The sequence below is a fragment of the Engystomops pustulosus genome, chromosome 9 (assembly GCF_040894005.1).
Source record: "Engystomops pustulosus chromosome 9, aEngPut4.maternal, whole genome shotgun sequence".
In the NCBI taxonomy this organism is placed as follows: Eukaryota; Metazoa; Chordata; class Amphibia; order Anura; family Leptodactylidae; genus Engystomops; species Engystomops pustulosus.
The window spans coordinates 96,954,586-96,975,615 of record NC_092419.1 but is presented as its reverse complement, the minus strand read 5'-3'; the positions used below and the strand labels follow the sequence as shown (position 1 = coordinate 96,975,615).

Sequence of the window (21,030 nt, the reverse complement as noted above, 5' to 3'; positions counted from 1 at the left end):
CTTCCTTCTCCCTGGTATCCTGTGACGCTTCCCCCCTCCTCCTGTACTGAGCGGTGTAGTTATGAATATTTATGGCTGTTATCATGCTGCAGGAGTAGGAGTCGCTTGCCTGTCCTAACGCCCACACCTCTTCTCTGGGCACAGAGCTCTGTGTGAATACATCTCCATAGACAGCGCTTTCCTCTAGTCTTACAGATCTCCCTCATATATCAAGAACTTCCTCCCCATTCAAGGTGGACATTTGGGGTCCCGGTAAAATGACCACCTTCTCTATTGCAAGGCTTTTGTCTCCAAGCAAGGTCATGAAATTGGGATGGGTGGCAGCAGCGGTTGGCACTATGGCAATATTCTCCAGAGGAATTGGCAGTCAGTAAGGCTCGGTCTGAGGGTGGGATGCGTAAACATGAGTTTCATCGCTACTGTCAATATCGTACGTCAGTAAAACTGGCTGAGCGGCCAAATGATGAAAATAGCGGGACGCCCGGCTTATCCATAACAAGGTGCAAAACGTAACAGCAATCTAAGTTACTCTAAGTATGGCAGCCTCTATAAGCTTCCCCTGAATGACAGATGCCCTGATCATACAGTGATGTCCTAAAACCCCAAATTATTAGTTTTCATGCTATAAAACATCAGGATTATGGATGAACATGACCAGTGGATCAGAACCTCATACATGTGACTACTTTTATGCCAAGTATTTGTTTTCCTATTGGCGTTCTCCTTGTTGTTGTTCCTTGGAGTACCAGTGACTACAGGCACGTTCACCTGGTACAGTGTGTTATGTCTCCTGGCATGTTCAGTATAATCCAGTTATTGCTCATTCTCCATGGACAGAACCCAAGTGGAAAGTGTGACACCGGTCCGGTAACGACAAGCATATGATATACTGATTGTTACCTACTCGTGCACAATGTCCTTGTGGATACTGATTCTTGTTTTTAAAAGATCTAGGTGACTCCCGATTTACTAAATCTAGATTGTGTCCCCTATACAATTGACTGCCTCTGCACTCTGCACAGACTTATCTGTGGCCGTAGCAGGCCATGCACATTACAGAGCAGCACTTGTACAGGCTCTAGCGGTTTGCACTACCACATAAGAAGATGCCACTATTATAAATGGCGCATTATTGTACATGTGAGCCCAGAAGCTTTAACTTGAGCATAGAAATTTTTGGTATTTATGAAAAAAAATCAAACCTGTTTTTCCAAAAAAAATGTTTCACTTTTTGTTAACTTGAGGGTTTATGAGTGGACTATAGACTACAATACAACAGTCCATTGTCTGCTGATGGACATAGAGGACCTGTTTTCATTGCACACATCTGGTAATGAACATACTATGCTGTAGAGGCACTTTACAGATTCAGGGGCACTTTGAATGTTCTTTCAAGCCCCCACAGTTATAGAGATATCAGTCCCAGTAGATGCCCATTGTAATCCTCTCTACTGTCAGTGAGGAGGAAATGGAGCAGGAGGAGGCAGCTTTTATTCTTCCCCAGCAACTCCTCTCTGACCTTGGAGAAGATTACTAAAATGGTAGGACTTCTCTCAGCAACCGTGGGGGCTAGAAAGAAAATTCAAACTTCCCCCAAATCCAAGAAACGGTCCCTACAGGATGGGCTGTTAATCACCAATGAGCAGCAGAGACCATTTTGGTGTTGCTCCTGATATTAGATGGAGTTTATATACTAATGCAGACAACCACTTCTTTAAAGAATTCAGCAGATTGTTCTCCAAAATGGGGGTCCTAAATCATAGTTATTTCCATACAGAGGACAACTTCTCCGGACAGGCAGTGTCATGTGTCACCTTTTCAGTATAGAAGGGTGCTGAAAAGACTTTGAGTTAAAAAAGCAAAAAAGTTCTAGACCTAATAACTTTTTCTTTTCTTTTTATGTGTTGCAGGTCTGACGGAGAGAACTCCAGGACGGTGAGGTGAGTTTTCTTTCGCTATAGTTGATGTAATTTCTCATCTGCTTGGGTATCTATGATGGGAGAGCTTCATTAAGGCTGCACTGAGGGATCACCTCCACTTTGGGATCAGGTTATCATCCAACTCTTCATGATCACAGGCGCTATTGGTCGTTTTAGAAGAGGTTCTTCCCATGTAGGATTCTCCACTGGTTGTTGAGTACAGATGACTGTGGCCGTATACTTTGTATATTTGTCCTCTCTATTCCTCCTGAAGATTGTGCGGACTGTTCAGATGTGTCCCGGGAAGTTTAGTCATTATGGTCCCTGTGCCCTTGGGGCAGTGTACACGGATTAATCCCCGATCCTGATGCCATCCCGCTATGCTGTGTAGATTCCAATCTTTTGTTAGCATATTATCTCACTGTTTTATATCGGTCCTTTCACTAGAGCATAATATTGCAGTGTGCGCCCGATTTAGACAAGACTTGTTATTTCTGCAGCTATTTCCAGGCGTTGCTCCGCGCCTTTTATACTACAAGAAAAAAAAATATATTGCAGAGATGTGTCCAAAAATGGAACTATGATCTAAGCCGGATCTGTAGTCTCTCACATCATGGGAATATTATCCACTTATTTCTTGGAGGGTATGCACACAGGGACGGTCAAGGGGGTTTGCATTTTTGCCTTTAAAGCCATATAATTTCTATTACAGGCAGTCCCCGGGTTACGTACAAGATAGCTTCTATAGGTTTGTTCTTAAGTTGAATTTGTATGCAAGTCAGAACTGTATATTTTATTATTGTACCCCCAGCCAAAATTTTTTTGGTCTCTGTGACAATTGGATTTTAAAAATGCTGGATTGTCATAAGAACTAGGATCAACAATAAAGCTTCATTACAGACACCTCTGTTATAGCTGTTTATTGTAGCCTTAGACTAAAGTACAGTAAGTTACCAACATCCAGAGGTCCGTTTGTAACTAGGGGTTGTCTGTAAGTCGGGTGTTGTTAGGTAGGGGACCGCCTGTACTAATATTTTTCAGTACAAAAATTTTTTGTTGAATGCGTCACCACTATGGGAAATGGGCTTACTTTTTGCCGTTTTATCATGCATTTCAATGGTATTTTGCAGGTTACTCCTTGTGGTTACTAATGACTACCTATTTGTATAGGCGTTCCAGGATTAGTAAAGCATTGCTGCTATCTTCCTCTAACAGCAAGATCTCTGTGCTCAGGTTGTGTGGGATATCACCTTCAGCTGCAATATTAGGCACATCCTATGGCTCAGGATATCTTCTCTTTAAAGGGAATGACCAGCCTCACATTAAAACCATGTTTTCCAATATCCACAGCATAAAAGAAAACTTGCTGATCGGTGGCTACCCAGTCCTGTACCCTAAATAAACAGAGCATATGGTCGCCTCCTCTATTCATCTTTATGGTGCTGATGGAGATGGCCGAGCACCTCACTTGGCTTCTGTTCCATAGATAGTGAATGGAGTTGCAGTGTGCATGTCCGACCTGTCGCTCCATTCTTGGTGGTACAAAAGATGCCCCTTATAGTGGGGGGTCTCCCCTGTGTGTCCTGTGGATAGGGGAAAACTTGATGTGACTTTAAATTTCGGTGGATGTCGAGTTACAGACTAACTCCGTCCAGTTATTTGAGGTTAGGAGTACTTCCCATATGTGGTAAATGGTGGCTGTATTATATAGCAGATGCCTGATACTAGCTGCCACAATGGGGGCATAGGGGAAGTACCATCCATTTGTGATAACCCATATGTTCCCAGGCTTGTCATTATATAACACTGCCAGAAGGAGGAAGTAATACAGCTGCAGTAGTATTGCTGTAGATTAAATTCAGATCTAAATGAAAAATATTTATTAAAAAAATCTCACATCCCCTCCTCCTAAAAATATATCAACAAAAAAGTATACATTCTCCAAATTTCCAAAGATCCTGGCAAAAATAAACCTCCACTGCCCTGCAAAAATGACCCATTGCACAGTTCTATACATGTAATTATCAGGGTATGATCATGCAGAACATAAATATATAGAAAAAGTAACTTTGACTGTCAGGAGTCATTTAGTGTATGAATAGTAAAGTGTAGACTTCCAAGTCAATATATTTTTTAAGATGATTTGGTCAGAAAATGAGGCTTTGGTTCTGTTTTAGTCTTGTGCTGTGACTTCTTGCTGTGAGAGGTAGAGAGAGGCCGCTTCCTCACTTACCGTCCGGACACAGAGCTACTGCTGAAGCTCCTTTTAGAGACTACAAGCTGTAGTAAGAAAAAAAACCCTGTCCCCAAACCTGTTACATACAAAGACTTTTGCGGCACTTTATGAAAGGCAGGAGTGAGATTTAAGTTTCTTTATGTTCCCTGTAAATAAATTTTATTTATTTTTTTTACGTTTGAAACAAATTTCTGTATGTTCATAAAAATATCTCATTTAGGTTTATAAAATTTTCTTAAAATAAAAAATAAAAAGACAAAGTAAGTGAAAAAATATTCAAAGTGTCTTCTGTATTCGGGGAGGTCTCTGTGCCTCTCGGATTCGCCGGCTTGCTGAGTTAATTGCAGCACTTGGTTGATTATTGCGGTTATGGTCTCAGTAATTGCCAGTAATGATTCTCTTGAAATGGACAGAATCGCTGTCAATCTCTGTAAAATATATGGTGTATGGATGACCGCCAGCAGCCCCTCTCCCCTGGCATCACTAATTCCCACAAACGGTTGCACTGGAAAAAAAAACTGATTTATGGTGAATGTGTGACATGAGTGTAAATATATCGTAAAAATATCTGCATTGGCTACAATGTTTTGGCTTTACTCCTATGACAGTTCACAAATTGTATGTGTAGAGGAGCATCCACATTAGGAATCCCATAATCGCGATCCCAATACCAGTGCACACCCTAAGGGTCAAGACACACGTGGCGTTTTTGGGCCGTTTTTAGTTAGTGCGTTTTCACATCGTTAAAAACGCATACGTTAAAAAACGCATGCGTTTTTGACCAGTTTGAATTAAGATAATTGGTCAAACCTGCCAAAACTAAAAACGGCCCAAAAACGGCCTAAAAACGTCATGTGTCTTCACCCTTAGGCCGGCGCCACACGTGGCGCTTTGTCTGCGCATGCAAACGCAGACAAAGTCGCGCCCACCGGGGCGGGCGTCGGCCCGATCGCATCAGCGTTTCTATGGAAACGCCTTCGATCGGGAACGAGCCACCGGTGTTTGCGTTAAATTAACGCAAAACACCGGCGGGCTCGTTCCCGATCGCAGGCGTTTCCACAGAAACGCCAATGCGATCGGTCCGAGGCACGTCCCGGTGGGCCACGTGTGGCGCCGGTACTTAGGGTGGTGGCACACGTGGCGTTTTGACCTAGTCTTTATGCCGTTTTCAAACAGTCTGTTTAAAAACGCATGCGGTTTTTGAAAACTAATACGTTTTTGACAATTTTACCCAATTATCTTAAGATAATTGGAAAACGGTCAAGAAGTGAGTTTTTATAACGGACTGCTTAAAAAATGGCCCAAAAACGGGTTCAAAACAACACGTGTGCCACCACCCTAAGGGGGCTTAGTCCTTAAAAGAGTAGCAGTGAGGGTGATGCCACGCGTTGCATTTTTGGACCATATTACGGCTTGCGTTTTCAGTCCATTTAGAAACGCATGCGCTTTAGAATTTTTACCATCTGTTTTAATCTGTTTCACAGCTGCCTACACTTCTAGAAATGAAGATAAACAGGTTCAAAGAAGCCAAACGCATGGTAACCATAAAAAAATGCATGCATTTTTAAACGGACTGAAAACTTGGATAAAGCTAAAGTTTTGCACACGGTACAGAATTCCAGAAGTAGCAAAAATTGGTGTTGTAAAAAGAAGTCATTGCCCAGAATGAAAAATATATCCTGACTAATTAGTATCATTATCTAGAAACCAAGAACATTGCAAAGCATGTCCGACACGTTTCTTCTAAACGCTAGAGATCCGTCGTCGTCAATCATCAATGATCATCACTTGGTTGCACGGGGCAGATGAGGGCCGCAGGTTTTATCCTGCCAGTGTTTTCTTACTTCCCCTTTTCAAGTCCTTTCTCACCGTTTGATTCTGCAAATCCCAGTACAAATGAAGTGAAATCGATTGCGTGAAAGTGACAAATGTAAGGGTGGGGCGTGAAAATATCAGAGGAAGCGGCCATGTGCTTCATGTCCCAGCGCAGATTTCTCAGGAGGATTGGATCATGCTGTGTGCGTCAAGTACTATAATGAGCTTCATGTGAATGAGAGGAGGGGGTGTACAGCTAACGGAAAGAGACAACCGAAAGAGGTCTAGCTGTATTTCGTGACAAAATTATTAGTTTTTCACTGCGACAGAGAGAGAGTGGAGGTCCCTGTGCAACAGAGAGTAGTAGGGATCACTATGTGACAGAGAAAGAGTAGTAGGGATCACTATGTGACAGAGAAAGAGTAGTAGGGATCACTATGTGACAGAGAGAGAGTAGTAGGGATCACTATGTGACAGAGAGAGAGTAGTAGGGATCACTATGTGACAGAGAGAGAGTAGTAGGGATCACTATGTGACAGAGAGAGTAGTAGGGATCACTATGTGACAGAGAGAGTAGTAGGGATCACTATGTGACAGAGAGAGTAGTAGGGATCACTATGTGACAGAGAGAGAGTAGGGGGGTCCCTATGCGACAGAGAGTGTAGTGGGGGGGTCCCTGTGCGACAGAGAGAGAGGGGGGGGGTGCTGTCCAACAGAGAGAGTAGGAGGGGGGGGTCCCTGTACGACAGAGAGAGAGTGGGGGAGGGGTCCCTGTCCGACAGAGAGAGAGTGGGGGGGGGGTGTCCCTGTGCGACAGAAAGAGAGTAGGGGGGGGGGGTGTCCCTGTGCGACAGAGAGAGTAGGGGGGGGGGGGTCCGGTCCCTGTGCGACAGAGAGAGAGTAGGGGCGGGGGGTCTCTCTACGACAGAGAGAAGGGGGGGGGGGTCACTTTGGAGCCTGGATATGGGGCTGAACTGAGATCAGTAGAGTCTGCAATCTGAATCGGTGCAGATGAACCTTTGGGCCCCTCACAGGAATCAGAAACCAGCTGTTTGCAAAAATAACAGAGGCGAAAGCACAGCTCCATTCTCCGAGTAGTGGCTGAGCAGAGTCATTACAGCTCTGCTCCTTATGCAGCCAACAGTTTCATCTCTGCATTAATCGTGGTGGCTGCTGTGAGTAGTTCTCCATCAATCCAACATTCACATCTATGGACTAGAACAGTGATGGCTAACCTATGGCACTGGTGCCGGAGGTGGCACTCGGAACCCTTTCTGTGGGCACTCAGGCCATCACCAGAGATGACTCCAGGTATCTTCCTGCAGTCCCAGACAGCCCAGGACTTGCTGTGCACAGAGCTATTTTAAAGTGACAGGACTACCTGGGACTATTTTCTGCTTTATTGGTGTCCTCAGAGTGCTGGTATGAATGAAAGCGGTGACAGAAAAGGAAGTATAAATCACAAATTAAATTTCTGTGCTGGCACTTTGCGATAAGTAAGCAGGTCTTTGTTGTAGTTTGGGCACTCGGCCTCTAAAAGGTTTGCCATCACTGGACTAGAATATCCATTTGAAGGTAATCTGCCATCACATGTGACCATACAGAACTCCTAGCGATCTGTGTAACCATACCTGTATGTGTTAGCAGCAGGACTGTGAAATATGGATTTTTTTTTATACCAGGATTGTAGCTTATGCAAATGCACTTGGGGTGTGACCTCACACTGCTGTGCTCTGTGCTCTCTACATAATAATAATAATTCTTTATTTATATAGGGCACACAGATTACTCAGCGCTGCGCAGAGCTTGTCAAATTGGTCCCTGTCCCCAATGGTGCTCACAATCTAAACAACCTAACAGTATGTTTTGGAGTGTGGGAGGAAACCGGAGTACCCGGAGGAAACCCACGCAAACAGAGAGAACATACAAACTCTTTGCATATGTTGACCTGGGTGGGATTGAACTGATTCCCACCTCCTACCCTTTACCCTAAGCTCATGCTGTGGTATTCAACACATTTTACACAGAGGGACCAGGTCTGTGGAACAGCTCAGTGCAGAGGCTAAGAGCACGGGAGTTTTTCCACAGTCCTGTTTCTACTAAGTACATGTTCCCACTGTCTATATATAAGCCCGGTATCCTTATCGAGTTAATACCTTTGTTAACAATTTGAATTCTTTTTTTATTTTCTCTATGAAACGCTGTTGAAGGATTTTCTGGGATTTGACAATTTGTTCTGTTAAGTGCTGCACACATAAAGCACGGATTTTATATTTGTCACCAAAGCAATGCAAGACGCCTCTGCAGCTGTCACTATGGCCGGTGTCCTTGATATATAATGTATCGGCTGAGCTGGTAACACCAAGGTCCTTTCCACTGTGTGCAGATACGGAGATGAGATTGGTAAATGTGCTTCTCTGATCATATACAAGTCTATGGCATTGTGGTCATTTGGGTTACACACAAGATAGGGTCTGTAGGTTTGTTCTTAAGTTGAATTTGTATGTAAGTCGGAACTGTATATTTAATCATTGTAATCTCAGCCAGAACTTTTTTTGGACTCTGTGACAACTGGATTTTAAAAATGTTGGATTGTCATAAGAACCAGGTTTAACACTAAAGCTTCATTACAGACACCTGTGATAACTGTTATAGCTGATTATTGTAGCCTAGGACTAAAGTACAATAAATTAGCAATTACCAGAGGTCCGTTTGTAACTAGGGGTCGTATGTAAGTCGAGTGTTCTTAAGTAGGGGACCGCCTGTACTGGGCACCCCGCTCCTACCAGCCATACACCGCTGTGAGGAGGCTCCAGTCTCTGGCATCACAAGGACAACTGTGAAGCGTTTCTAAGGAAATCAGATCTAAATGGCAGGAGACAAGAGAGCGGTTAACGTGCCCGTAATTGACTGTGTGGAGTTTGGAAACCCCCGTCGCCTGTCAATCACAACACTAACTTCCTTTCAGAGTATAAAAGTGGATGCCAACTAATGTTACGGCCTCCTTTTAAAGAAAATTCAATAAATTAAAATCAAGAATAATAAACCACCGGGACACTGAGGCCAAATCACGGCCACGATAGATGTCTGTGGCACCCGATCACAGTGCTGTGATCAACTATGCGCTCACATAGTAATATGTCTCACCGCATTGGGCAGCCGCGCTGCAAAATGCGGTGTGTCCTAACTTTTGCAAATGTTCTATTTTCAGTGGAGAGGTGAGGAAAGCTCCCCACCCCCCATTCTGCACTCGCCCGTGTGCTACCCCTGCGATCCGGCCAGGCCTGTGCTTGTAGCCTTACTCAAAGATTCTACCTAGTTCCCAATGCAGATGGCCTCTTGCTGCAGCCGTGGCATCCAGTTTTTTGCTTAAACGGTTTTTCTCATGAAATAAAGTTAGGCTTTATCCACGGGATAGGGCCTAACTTGCTAATCAGTGGGGGTCTCGGTGAGCTGAATAGAGCAGGATGGTCATGCGAGGCCATCTGCTCCATTAGTCTGACAGAGCGAGGAGGGGTCAGACGTCCCCTCGTATTCGTGACCTTCAGGGGTCTCGGCACTAAGACCCTCACTGACCAGCAAGTGTGGATAGGATAGGGCCTAACTTTCCTTTGTGGAAAAATCCCTTTAAGCAAAAGACTGGATGCAGCTGCTGGCAAAATAAACTTTTATTTGCTGAATATGCTAACTAGTTTCAGAGGTTATTGTGAGCTCTGAGGGCGAAGGCTTCGTTACGCCCCCAGATGCTACTTCATACTTGCCTCCCCGCTCGTCTTTCTCTTTAATTAGCGCATTTCAGGCTGTATCAGAGCTTTACGCAAGTGAAGTAGCTTATTTTCCCGTGCCAGAGTTGGGCCTCTTACTCGCTGAAGAAGGAAAAGGAGCTAATGCGCATAGCTTCCTCCGCTGGCGCCAGTGTGAGTCTCTGAGCTAGGCGATCTCCGGCACTGGGAAAGGAGCTACTGCGCTTGTACAGAGCTCTCTTACAACTGCAGACGTTCTAAATGAAGAGAGAGACTAGTTTGGAGGCATCAATCGGGGACGTGGAGTAGCCTTCTTAGGATATTACACACCCCAGTAGCCTCAAACTAATTAGCATATTCACCAAATACTTTATTTTGCCAGCAGCTGCATCCTGGATTTAGCCAAAAACAGGATGCAACTGCTGCAGCCGTAGGTAATCTGCATCGGGAACTACTTCACTCATGGTATTTTCCTTTATGGTAGATTTCCCTGAAGTTGGACAGTGATACATGACATGAGGCTATGTTTGGATTATGATGATTGGTGCTTCATAACATGCTGTGACTTCCCGCTGTGATAGAGAAGAAGGCAGTTGCTGGATTCAGATTTCAAACAAATAACTCGGCAATGAAATATAGATGGCAGTCCAGGTAAATAGGTTACAGATCCGGCGCTGCATGTATAATACAGGAGCCATGCGGGGCTCGAAACGCGTCGGCTTTAATGCGTTTTATATATATTGGAATAAATTTTAATTTTTGAAGAATAAAGCTGAGAACTTTTAGCACAGCGCTGGATGACCTTCTCTTTTTTTCTAATACCTTACCAGTAGATATGGCTACAGCGTCTGTGCGTTTGTCTTCTCGCAGCTTTTCCTCAGTGTATTGTGCAGGTCGTGGTATTTCAGGATTCCTAGCAACCACTTCCTGTCCTATATTGTTGGTAACAATTTAAAAGGGACTTGTCAGCCTATTTTCGTTCACTAAACTGCTCCTAGAATTTTTTTTTTTTGTTATCCATATGGATTTCGCCATTTGACAGCATTAAGTTTAATATTTATGTGAATTACCTGTGAAGAGTCACATGGGCGGTCTTCATCTCCTCAGCAGTCATAGTCCCGACTTGATTGACAACTGAGAACGTGCCTTATCTGGCAGCGTCACTGCTTGGGGATCATCAATTTACTCTTCAGGAGATCGGATCTGCCCACATGACTCTTCACACTTAATGTGTATGTGCTCTTACCTTCTCTGGTGCTTGCGCTGCCTACCATCCGAGCCATGCCCCTGTTTAGTTTACAAGGGCAGGCATGCTCGGCTTGCAACAACTTAAGCCCATCCCCTGTACCAGCGCCTGATACAGTGCTTTAAAAATGAAAAGCTAATATTAAGATATCACAACCTAAACGATAAAAACTTTATTCCTCCCAAAAACAGCAGTACACACTAAGGCCTCTTGCCCACGGATGAGTTTGAGGCATGCTGAGCTTGATGGAATGTCTAGTCTGACGCTCAGAAACCGGAACTGAACTGACATTCTGGAGTCCCATTCTGTCTCCTCAGGTATTCCTCCTCTCCTCCACAACACCCCCCCTGCCTCCCCTGCCTGCTCAATGCACATGACCGGAAGTGGGGAGGGAGCTGGATCAGTGTGGAGAAGAAATTGCTGAGTACAGCGCTCGGCTATCTGCATTCACTTTCATGTGAGTGCACCTCCCTCATATAGTGAGAGCAGGACCCCTGTACTATGGATTGCTGGGATCTTGTTCTTGTAATCATTGGGGCCCCAGCAGTCTGACCCTCGCAGATCAGCAACGTAAATGGCTGGTACAACTCCTTAAAGGAGATAAACTCTTTTTCTGAGGACCCGCATTGACTACATACATAGATGGGGGATCTTACATGCCTACAAATCTGCAAATCTCAACCTCTTTACTGCTTCTATAAGACCTAATTGGGAATTGTACAGCATATCTGTCCCCTGTGGATGGACCCTTACCCTTATTGCACCAAGGGTTATCTGCCATAGGGCTATTCCTAGGTTATTCTATAGGTGACCATTGTGTGATCAGTGGGGTCTGTCCCGCTACACCTCTGCTGGTGGGAGTGCAGTATTCGGAGCAGTCCTGCAGCGTCTTCCTACAACAGCGCCCTACACTGCATAGTGGCTGTGATTGGTATTGCAGCTAAGCTTTGATCACTTTTTGGTTGGTTGGATTATGTATTTACTTAGTGTAACTGCAGGACTACGAGAGGAATCTAGAATCTTCCATAATCTTGTATCACTCCAGATTATCGGAGTTGTTTTGTTGGCGAAGATTGCTGATGATTTTATTTTATTTTCAACCGATGCTAAATGACAGACGACCCTCTCCCAGATTAATTTTGGGTGCTGTGATCCGTCTCCCTCTGCAGCGGTTCCCTGCCGCGCTGTCGTGTTTACTGTCAATACAGAATAATATTACTGCAGATGAGTCCAGATCTCCCCCTCTAAGTGGTTTCTATGGATATCTGCCGCCTCTACTAAGCTGGTCCCCTGAATTGCAGGGGGTCCCCCCCCATTTTACCTCTGCAGCCCATGAGGAATCTCCTTATAGGGGGGTTATATTAATGAATTTAATACATAGGGTTAAAAGACAACTATCTTTCACACTTCCATATAACGTTGCCGTTCAGCCGCACCGTTGCCTTGGAGACTGTCGCTGGTAAACTGTACAGGGGGAAAAAAAAATTAAAGAAAAAAAAAAAGACTCTTTCCAAAATAGCCCCTCCCCCTCCTCCTCCCTTCCATGTTAATTGCTGGGTGTGAGTCATTCTGCAGCTGTAGCCGTGATGCTCTGCACTGGCACTGCCCTTCACCCTCTGAGTCGTAAAGGGTATGTGCAGGCTGCAGACCCCTTAGGCTACGTTTAAGATAATTTAAAGGTTTGTCTTATTTGCGTCTCTGGGGGGTGGGGGGCCTTGCGGTGCTGCTGCTACGTGCATGTGTGAACCAGTTTGCCGTCTGCCTCCATCACGTCTACCCCTGTACAGTGCAGAGAGGCTCCGCCGCCGGCTGTCATTGTAAGCCATCGTGTGGGGGGTGTAATGAAAGTTAAGGGTTAATTGTCAAGGAGCGTAACTAATAAGAGGTTGGTTCTTGTCTAACATCACGTCCACATGGCCTGCGCCTCGTAATGCTGTAATTTGTATCTTCAGGAATGGATGGGGTTTTGTTACAGTGTGTAGTGTCAGGTCTGTGACTCCAAGGACTATAGATGCTTCATGGTCATAGCATAGAAGGGGACCGGTCACCAGATTTTACCCTGTTAAACTAGCAGTCCCCTTAGGTAGGTGAAATGTCCATTCTGGGATGCCTTCTTTTACATGAAATCTCACCCATTTACCTATAAAAATGTCTCCTCTATTGTCATGTGACAGTAAGCAAGGAAGAGTCCTATTTTGCCTGAGATGAGTCACGTTTAGAGGCTGCCGGGGAGCGTCACTTTTTAGATTAAATGATCTTCCGTAGCACCAGGAAACATGCGACTGGTGTCATAAAAGTTATGTAAAAGTTAAGAATCTTATCTTTTAGATCTCATCAGGCTTGTGGTTGTGTGATCTACAGAACTAAATATAGAGGGAGGTGAAGAAATAGGCAGGAAATGGATCTTTATCGGCAGCTCACATTTTCAACTGTGTTTTTAATCTCTAGTTCTGTAGCTCACATAACCACAAGCCTGATGAGATTATCTAATGACACCACTTTCTAGGCACGCTATAACTGAAGATGGGTCACTGAAGTGATTACCCCCCCAGCAGCCTCCGAACTTGACTCCTCTCGGGCAAATCTGCTCATTTTCACATGACTTGAGAAGAAAGTTTTCATTATAAGTGAGAATTCTAATAAAGTCATTTCCAACTCTACCCAAGGGGGTAATGGGCTCAAATCTGTTAACAGGTTTAAACTAAAAGTTGGCACCAGGTACACAAATACACCAGGTATACAGGGTATAATAAATAGATTTTATACGTTGATTATGAATTAAATAAACATTATTTAAAAACTTCACACAAAAAACTGGTCATTGCAACATTGTATACAAATATATACAGATGTCTTAAACACTGGATAGTTCTTAAGAATTGCTGAAATACAAAGCTCTCTACATGGTGCTGTGTACTGTGGCTTATAGGAGAAATTTTCAGAACATTTACTTCATCCCAGTGTTTTAGATTGTTGTTAAAGGACGGACTGCCTGAGAGTGTCCCAGACTACCCGGCGATGCTGCTGCTATAGCTTATACGGCCAGATGTTTGTACTCTAATCTTTGGTGACAAAGTGTACAATTTACGCTGCAATGGTGGGGGTCCTGCTCACAAGAGCTAATAATATAGATAGAAGACCTCCGTCATCCGATTTTTGATGTTTTATGGGGATGTTTTTTTCCCATGCATCATGAGGACAGACAACTTGCTCAACCTGGTAACCTTGAGCGCCCGGCTGTAAGTGACATCAAGTCATTCAGATGGATGGTAAGTGCTTTGGGACAAGGTCTCTGCAGTCTCTGGACTGAGTGGTCATATCCTTTACCCATAACAAATCTATTGCTAAGTATTTATGGCTTTAACGTTCGCTTCGGCATCAAACAGGTTAATTTAAAAACGCCCTCATTAAATGGGAATTGGAATTTTGCATTTTAATGCAAATAAATTGGTTGTATTTGTAAATCAAAGTCTGGTACATGGTGCCCGCTCCCCTTTGGATCGTCTCACGTGGCATCTTCAGACATGGCAAGGCATTAGCATGCAAACTGGCAGGGGATCCAAGGAACCTCATTTCCGATTCTGCCCAGACAATTTTGATGAAATATTAAAGGATCTGCGCTTTTGCAGGGAAGGAATGCCAAGGGACTGACTTCTGTCATGGAGCCCAAGTGTGCGCAGACGCCGAGACATAGAAGGGCTGATAGAGGGCACAGAAACCCAGCGTCTCCAAGTCTGGAAACTTGGGTATTTTTGCATCTGTGTCCATATCGTAGTCGCCATTCAAAACAGACAATGTAGCTACCCTGTTTGTCAGCGATCAACCCATCCAACCCACATTTGGGTTGCACATTTTCTCTGGGGCGGTAGGACCCCATCAAATCGGCAAGTAATTCCCCTATCCTGTAGACTATCCCGAAAATCTATAATGTGATGCGTTTTTCTGTGCTATTCACTTACATTAAGGTTTAGGGTTCCATACAATATAGGTTCAGTAGGTTTGTTCTTAAGTTGAATTTGTATGCAAGTCAGAACTGTATATTTTATAATTGTAACCCCAGAGAAAATGTTTTTGGGCTCTGTGACAATTGGATTTTAAAAATGTTGGATTGTTCTAAGAACCAGGAATAACAAGAAATCTTAATGACAGACACATTTGATAACTATTACAGCTGATTATTGTAGCCTAAGGCTAAAGTACAGTGAATTACCAACATTGAGGGCCGTTTGTAACTAGGGGTTGTCTGTAAGTAGGGGACCTCCTGTCTAGTGTCAGTTAAAGAATGGGCGTGGCTCTTTAGGAACTGGAACTCCCATCATCCTACAACAATATCTAATATTTATAATTCCCAGTTTCCAGGTAACTTGCGGCGTAACAAATTCTTATTATATTCTACTGTTTCCCCTCAATTGTCAGAATAGAAGCATAACATTGTCTCAGTTTCATATCCTGGTCATTAGTTCATCGAATATGAATGAGGAACACTACGATACCATAATGGTGCCCAGTAAGCAGAATTTGTGGTTTTACAAACCTCTGCTGATTTTCATTAGGTTTGAGTCAAAACCAGGATTGGATCCAAAAGAGATACAAATCATTTATCTATCCTAATGTATCTGTACCTCTCAATATACCTATATACAGCACAGTGTTCCCTTATACATCACACGTAACCTGTACTATGATATAACGGCTCTGCCTCCTCTGTATGGGGAAGGAAGTAGAATGTTATAATGATATAATTATGTGTTTCCTCCTGAACATTGTAAGGAAAATGCACTAAAATTACCACATCTTACAGTGTTGTATATGAGGGTCTGTTCTCTGCGAGAGATGCGCCCCCTTGTGGATCTGTATAGGTAATGCACATGTCAGTTACTGTCTGCAGTCAAATAGATTACTCAGGCCTAAGTTATCAAGAACAAGTTTTGTTCTTTGCGCTCATTTTCGCAGAAAAGATTTAGAAATGGAAGTTGTGCTGTGATTAGTGGCTAAGGGTGACAGAGAATTTTTGTGACAATATAAGGGATAAATGTCTGACCTCTGGGTCCCCCTGTGTAACACCCCAGGGAACTTTATACTTTTTACAGAAAGTTCTCAGTTCAGTTTGAGGAAAATTTAAGAGACTCCTATATATATCAGATATAGATGTACAGATACTGAACTAGCAGCAAAAGTTTTTTTTGCAATTTACAACAAATAGTGGGCTTTTTTTGTCCAGACTGGAAGGTGTGACCTAAAGGGGATGTTCAGGATTACATAAATGTGGCTGTTTTCTTCTACAAACAGCACCACACCGGTTCACAGGTTGTGCATGGTATTGCATCTCAGCCCCATTCACTTCACTAGAACCAACCTGTAATACCAGACTCAAGCCGAGGACAGATGTGGCCTCGTTCATGAAGAAAGCAGCCACGTTGTTCTGAATCTGGGCCACCTCTTTAGCTATGATATTGCTGGTACATATCATCACTTGATTAGTGGAGCCCATGCACAGAAACTTTGCAGAAATTGACCAATAGTCTTTAAATATTCAGTTTCTACCAAGAGGAAGAAAAATAAGTATTTAGATAGTTTCCTAAGATTTGCTAACTATTCATGGGGGTTTTGACTAATAATTTTTGATGGGGCTTAATAATTCCTTTCTGTTCTTTCTGGAAATCTCTGGTCATTTACTAGTATAAAGAGATGTAGTAGTCATAAAGAACTCTCCATAATTCACAGGGATCACAGAAAGGACAAACCACTTATGTTCCCCTATGATTAATGTCTCTCCTTGGGTATTAGTTTATTCTTAAAATCGGAGTGAATCATTCTGTCCGTTTCTGACTACAGAATGTTCTTCTCAGTCAAGGTCTCTGCGCACAGCCACTGCAACAGCGCCACCTACAGGCGACTCATAAAGTCAGCAGATGGCATTCACATTCAAGTTTTTTTTAAAATGTATATTGGGGGACTATGGTTGATAAAGGGGAGCTAGGTGCCACTGTATGTACTTTTTATGGGTATGATTCCCCCAAATCTCTGTTTTACAACACACCCTGCTACGGGTTCCTTCAAGGATTCCTGTTTTATATGGAAGAAGACGTTGATGAAACCGGACACTGATCCTGTCTATCATCCCTGGACCAGGCAGAATGTGGATTAATGGAAACATCAAGGTATCCAAGCTGTCTGAATAGCTCTCCTTACTGTAGTCTGAAGGTCGAACAGACCTGACGGCCATCAAATCTGATGTAACTTAATTGTCAAGAATAGACATGTATGAAGACCTTTAAAGAGCAAGGCATCCATAGGTCACAACCTGGACTACGTGAATTCCCAGCCTCCTACAATTCTTTCCACCCTTCAGTTGTGTTCATCCTGAGCCCCCTGGTCAATATCTATAAAATAATGATGTAAAACTTGTATAGTACATGGTAATATACATATGGCAATGGCTGCAGTGTCTTGTGATGTAGCCATGATGTACAAGATGAAGGTCTAATGAAGCCATTAGTGTTTGTCATTTATTATCTCTATATAAAACACTCTTCAAATCTCTTCATAGGATACAGAATTTCTCCATACAGAAGACTTTCCATTGATTTGTATTTCTAGGTAATTTTCTGATATTAGCAGGAAAAGCTCTAAAAATAGCCTGCGCGCCGGTGGTCATAATTCCCAGCTAAATATATATATATACAGCGATTATTTTCTTACAGCCATGTATTGAAGCTGAATGGTGAAGTGCGCTACCTTTTGGCTTCCTTTACATTACCCTTTCAGAGCGTTTGACCCACAGTGTAAAAATCTGGGAATCCGCTCCGAAAAATGCAACTGTTACTGGGATAATGGATCTCCATGACAACTGCTCCTTGCCCATTTCCAGCTAGTCTGTTGCAGATATTTTTGGAGCTGTCTCCAGGTGGTATGGCAGGGAAGAGAGCCCCACGGGTATGCACTTTAGAAAATCTAAGTGTGATCACGCCCTGAGAGAACACGCTGATCTCCATCTTCCATTTGGCTGAAAAGTTGATAAAATGCACAGTTGGTTTTTTTTTTTCTAGTTTTAGGATACATTTTTCCATACTGTTGCGGAAGCTTAACTTAAAACAGAAGAGTACCCACTTTAACTGACTATATGTGACTTTCCCAGCACAGGTTGCAGCGTGACTCCTTTTGAGGTCAGTCGGTAGATGCAATGTCGCCTTTTTTACTCCATAGTCTTGCACATGAACTTCATGACCGTAATCTGATCGGCTGTCGTGGAGAATTTTTTGTCTTCAAAGAAAGTTCTCGACTTAGAAGAGGTCACCTGTTACTGACACCCAATTTTCCCAAATTAAGTGTCCATTTCCATCCCTGTATCCATCTCATCATCTACCTCTCATCCTGCTTCTTTCCTAAATATATTATGTGTGTCCTGTACTCACAGCAGAGTCGTGTTGTATCTAAACGGTTTCATATGCATGTGAGGTGCTGATGCCAGGTAGGTTGGTTCATTTTCCCATAGGAAGCCTTGCATGTCGAATGGTGGCCCTAAGGCTGACGGTGCCGAGGTTGTCTGATTTAGAAAATCTATGTAATAAAATACATGACTATATGACAGAGAACACTGCACTCAAGACATGTCTTATTCTGGTCCAAATGAATACAACAAAAATATATCCAAACAAGTATATCTTGTATTAGAATATGATTAACAGCGGTAATTAAGCCGCGTACTAGAGCCAAAATCTATCCTATAAAAGAAAAACAGCCAAGACCTTGCACTATAATGTATCATATAAAAGATATCCAAGTGCACTCTGTGCTGAATAGAACACTGGATTATACACGGACACTTGGATAAAGCAGCCATTAAATCTCTCTATATTGCATGTGTATAGGTTATATGTTCTATAAAAAGCAGCACTCTCCCTGAACTTTTCTTTTCATAAGTTGTTTTTGTAGGATTGATTCAGTATTTTTATTGTGATTAACTACTGCTTACATTATCTAAGTTATTGAATATCAAATAAATATGGATGTATTTTGTTGTATACATTTTGTATGCATATAGTTTGTAGAGTCAGTGTTAAGATTTATGATTTAGAAAAAAAAAATCTAAACTAGTAAAGTTATAAGATCCTGGATGCTCTTCCTTATTACTCAGACAATAACTACAGAGAGGTCCCCACAAGCCTGATATAGCTCATTGACGTCTCTGAGATGTAATGCTTCATTTTTCCTATAAAGTCTCTGCAGGGATATGGGACACCTATTGAGTCCACAGGTAATTGCTGTGGGTCCCAGTATAAGGGGGCCCTTCCAACAAAGGGTACTATCCATACTGCACAAACTCTTGTAAATGGGGCATCCATGATCCCTGGCTCCCACTCTGGCAAGTATAGGGTTTTCTCCAAATTCTGCACCTTCTGAGGTTCTTCCGCTAATTCCCTTAACCTTAAAGGTTCCAAATGTCTAGTGCAGAATCCTATACATGTGATCCGCGCCTTGTGACGCTACTATGCAGCTGTTGGTACTGTACGTTTCACAGCATTTGGCTTATAAGAAATTTGTTCTGATCCCTTCCTGTACATGTGGACCATGTGCATCGTGTGAAATAAGAAAACGTTCTGATCATGGCCGGTAACATGACCGCTCTGCTGTGATTTTCTCAATAAGTGGAGGAAAAACCTATAAGATTTGTACTTGTGGAAAATTTGTAATCTAAAAAGATCTGTAATGTGATAGGACCCAATGGAATGAATATTTATTTCATATAGGTGATACAGGAGACATAGGCGATACAGAAGTTTCTCTTCTAGCACGTTCCCCCATGAAGATGCTACCATGAGGTTCCCTTTGTGTATACTTTCATCTCTCCCGTGCCCCTGCCCTCTGAGGTGTAGTTATTCGGTGTGTTACTCTTACTTTCCAGGTATCTATTGTGTTAAAGTACATAATAGAATAAAACATGCGTCCCCGGGTGTCTGGGCTGAGATGTGTGTGTGCCACTTCAGGACCATGTCTCCCGTCTTTAGGGTGATCGCTGTCACTGTTGTCTTGTGTTTGAGTTCTGTCTTTTTCTTGACTCTGTGTTTTTTTTCTTTTTTTCTCTCTCCCTCCCCAACTTTTTCCCCACTTCTCTTCTTGTCTTCTCTTTTTTCACCATCTTTTATCTACTCTCCCCCTCCCTTTTCTATCTTTTCCATCCCATTCTTTTGCTCTTTTCCCCCCTCCATCCCCCTTTTTCTGTACCCTGTAGGTCTTCCTCGTCTCACACTCTCCACCAGTACTGCTGCCCCGCTCAGTCGCAGCTCTGCATGCAGCTAGCTCCCCCCGTCAGGCACACTGACTGCAGGTAAGAGCTAGAGCGGCGGTCTTCACACTGCCCCCCACCATTCACCACATAGTCTGGTCCCTCACTAACTTCTACCTGCACCCACATCCTTTACATGTGTGTCACCTGTTTGTCATTTATGTCATTAACACCATTGCTCGCCCATAGACATCCACTGCTGAAACATTGTCATGCCTGCCATGTTTCACTTCACAATCCCAATTCTTGGGGGTCTTGAGTTCCACCATCCTCGGCACATTCAGTCTCTGTTGTCTTGTTGCTTGAGTTTGTCCTTTGTGGCCCAAATCTGTAGAGGATGATTAAGCAGATCTCTGGGGCACGAGGTACCAGCGCCTCATGGCTCATGATTTGTCCAGCCTCTCGCCTTACCAAATGACAGTCACTAGTGAAAGTAAAGTAAGGCGTCATATCCTATGACTATACGGTGTGGGTTCCCATGCATGCCTTCTGGGAAAATCATAAAATCTACAGAATTATGGCTACTCAAATGTCCGAGAAAACCTCTTTTAGTCATCATTTCTTCTTTTTTCATCCACTTAAAGATGTTGATGTTGCTTTGCAGAGATTACAGACCATTATAAACCATTATAAAGAGCCAATAACTTTATTCACAGATATAGTCTGGAAATATAGTGATTTGGTGATTTGGCAGAGTAAGGGGGGATGAATGTTTTGTACATCCCAAGCTACGTGTGATGTCCACATATGGCTTAGAGGAAATCTGCCGTCTACCATGATAAACC

General features: G+C 43.1%; 1 protein-coding gene across 11 annotated transcripts in view; it reads left to right on the top strand.

Annotated features, from left to right (window-relative positions):
* IQSEC2 (IQ motif and Sec7 domain ArfGEF 2) overlaps positions 1-21,030 on the top strand; it is a 152,922-nt gene that overhangs the window by 72,701 nt on the left and 59,191 nt on the right. For 6 of the 11 annotated variants that reach the window (XM_072124262.1, XM_072124269.1, XM_072124257.1 and 3 more), the window contains 2 exons: positions 1,911-1,940; positions 20,192-20,287. In XM_072124262.1, the coding sequence (XP_071980363.1) occupies positions 1,911-1,940; positions 20,192-20,287 (126 nt within the window). Of the gene's footprint in view, positions 1-378; positions 501-1,910; positions 1,941-12,620; positions 12,639-20,191; positions 20,288-21,030 lie in introns of those variants that run through there. The other 5 variants (XM_072124260.1, XM_072124259.1, XM_072124261.1 and 2 more) reach the window with 4 other exon arrangements.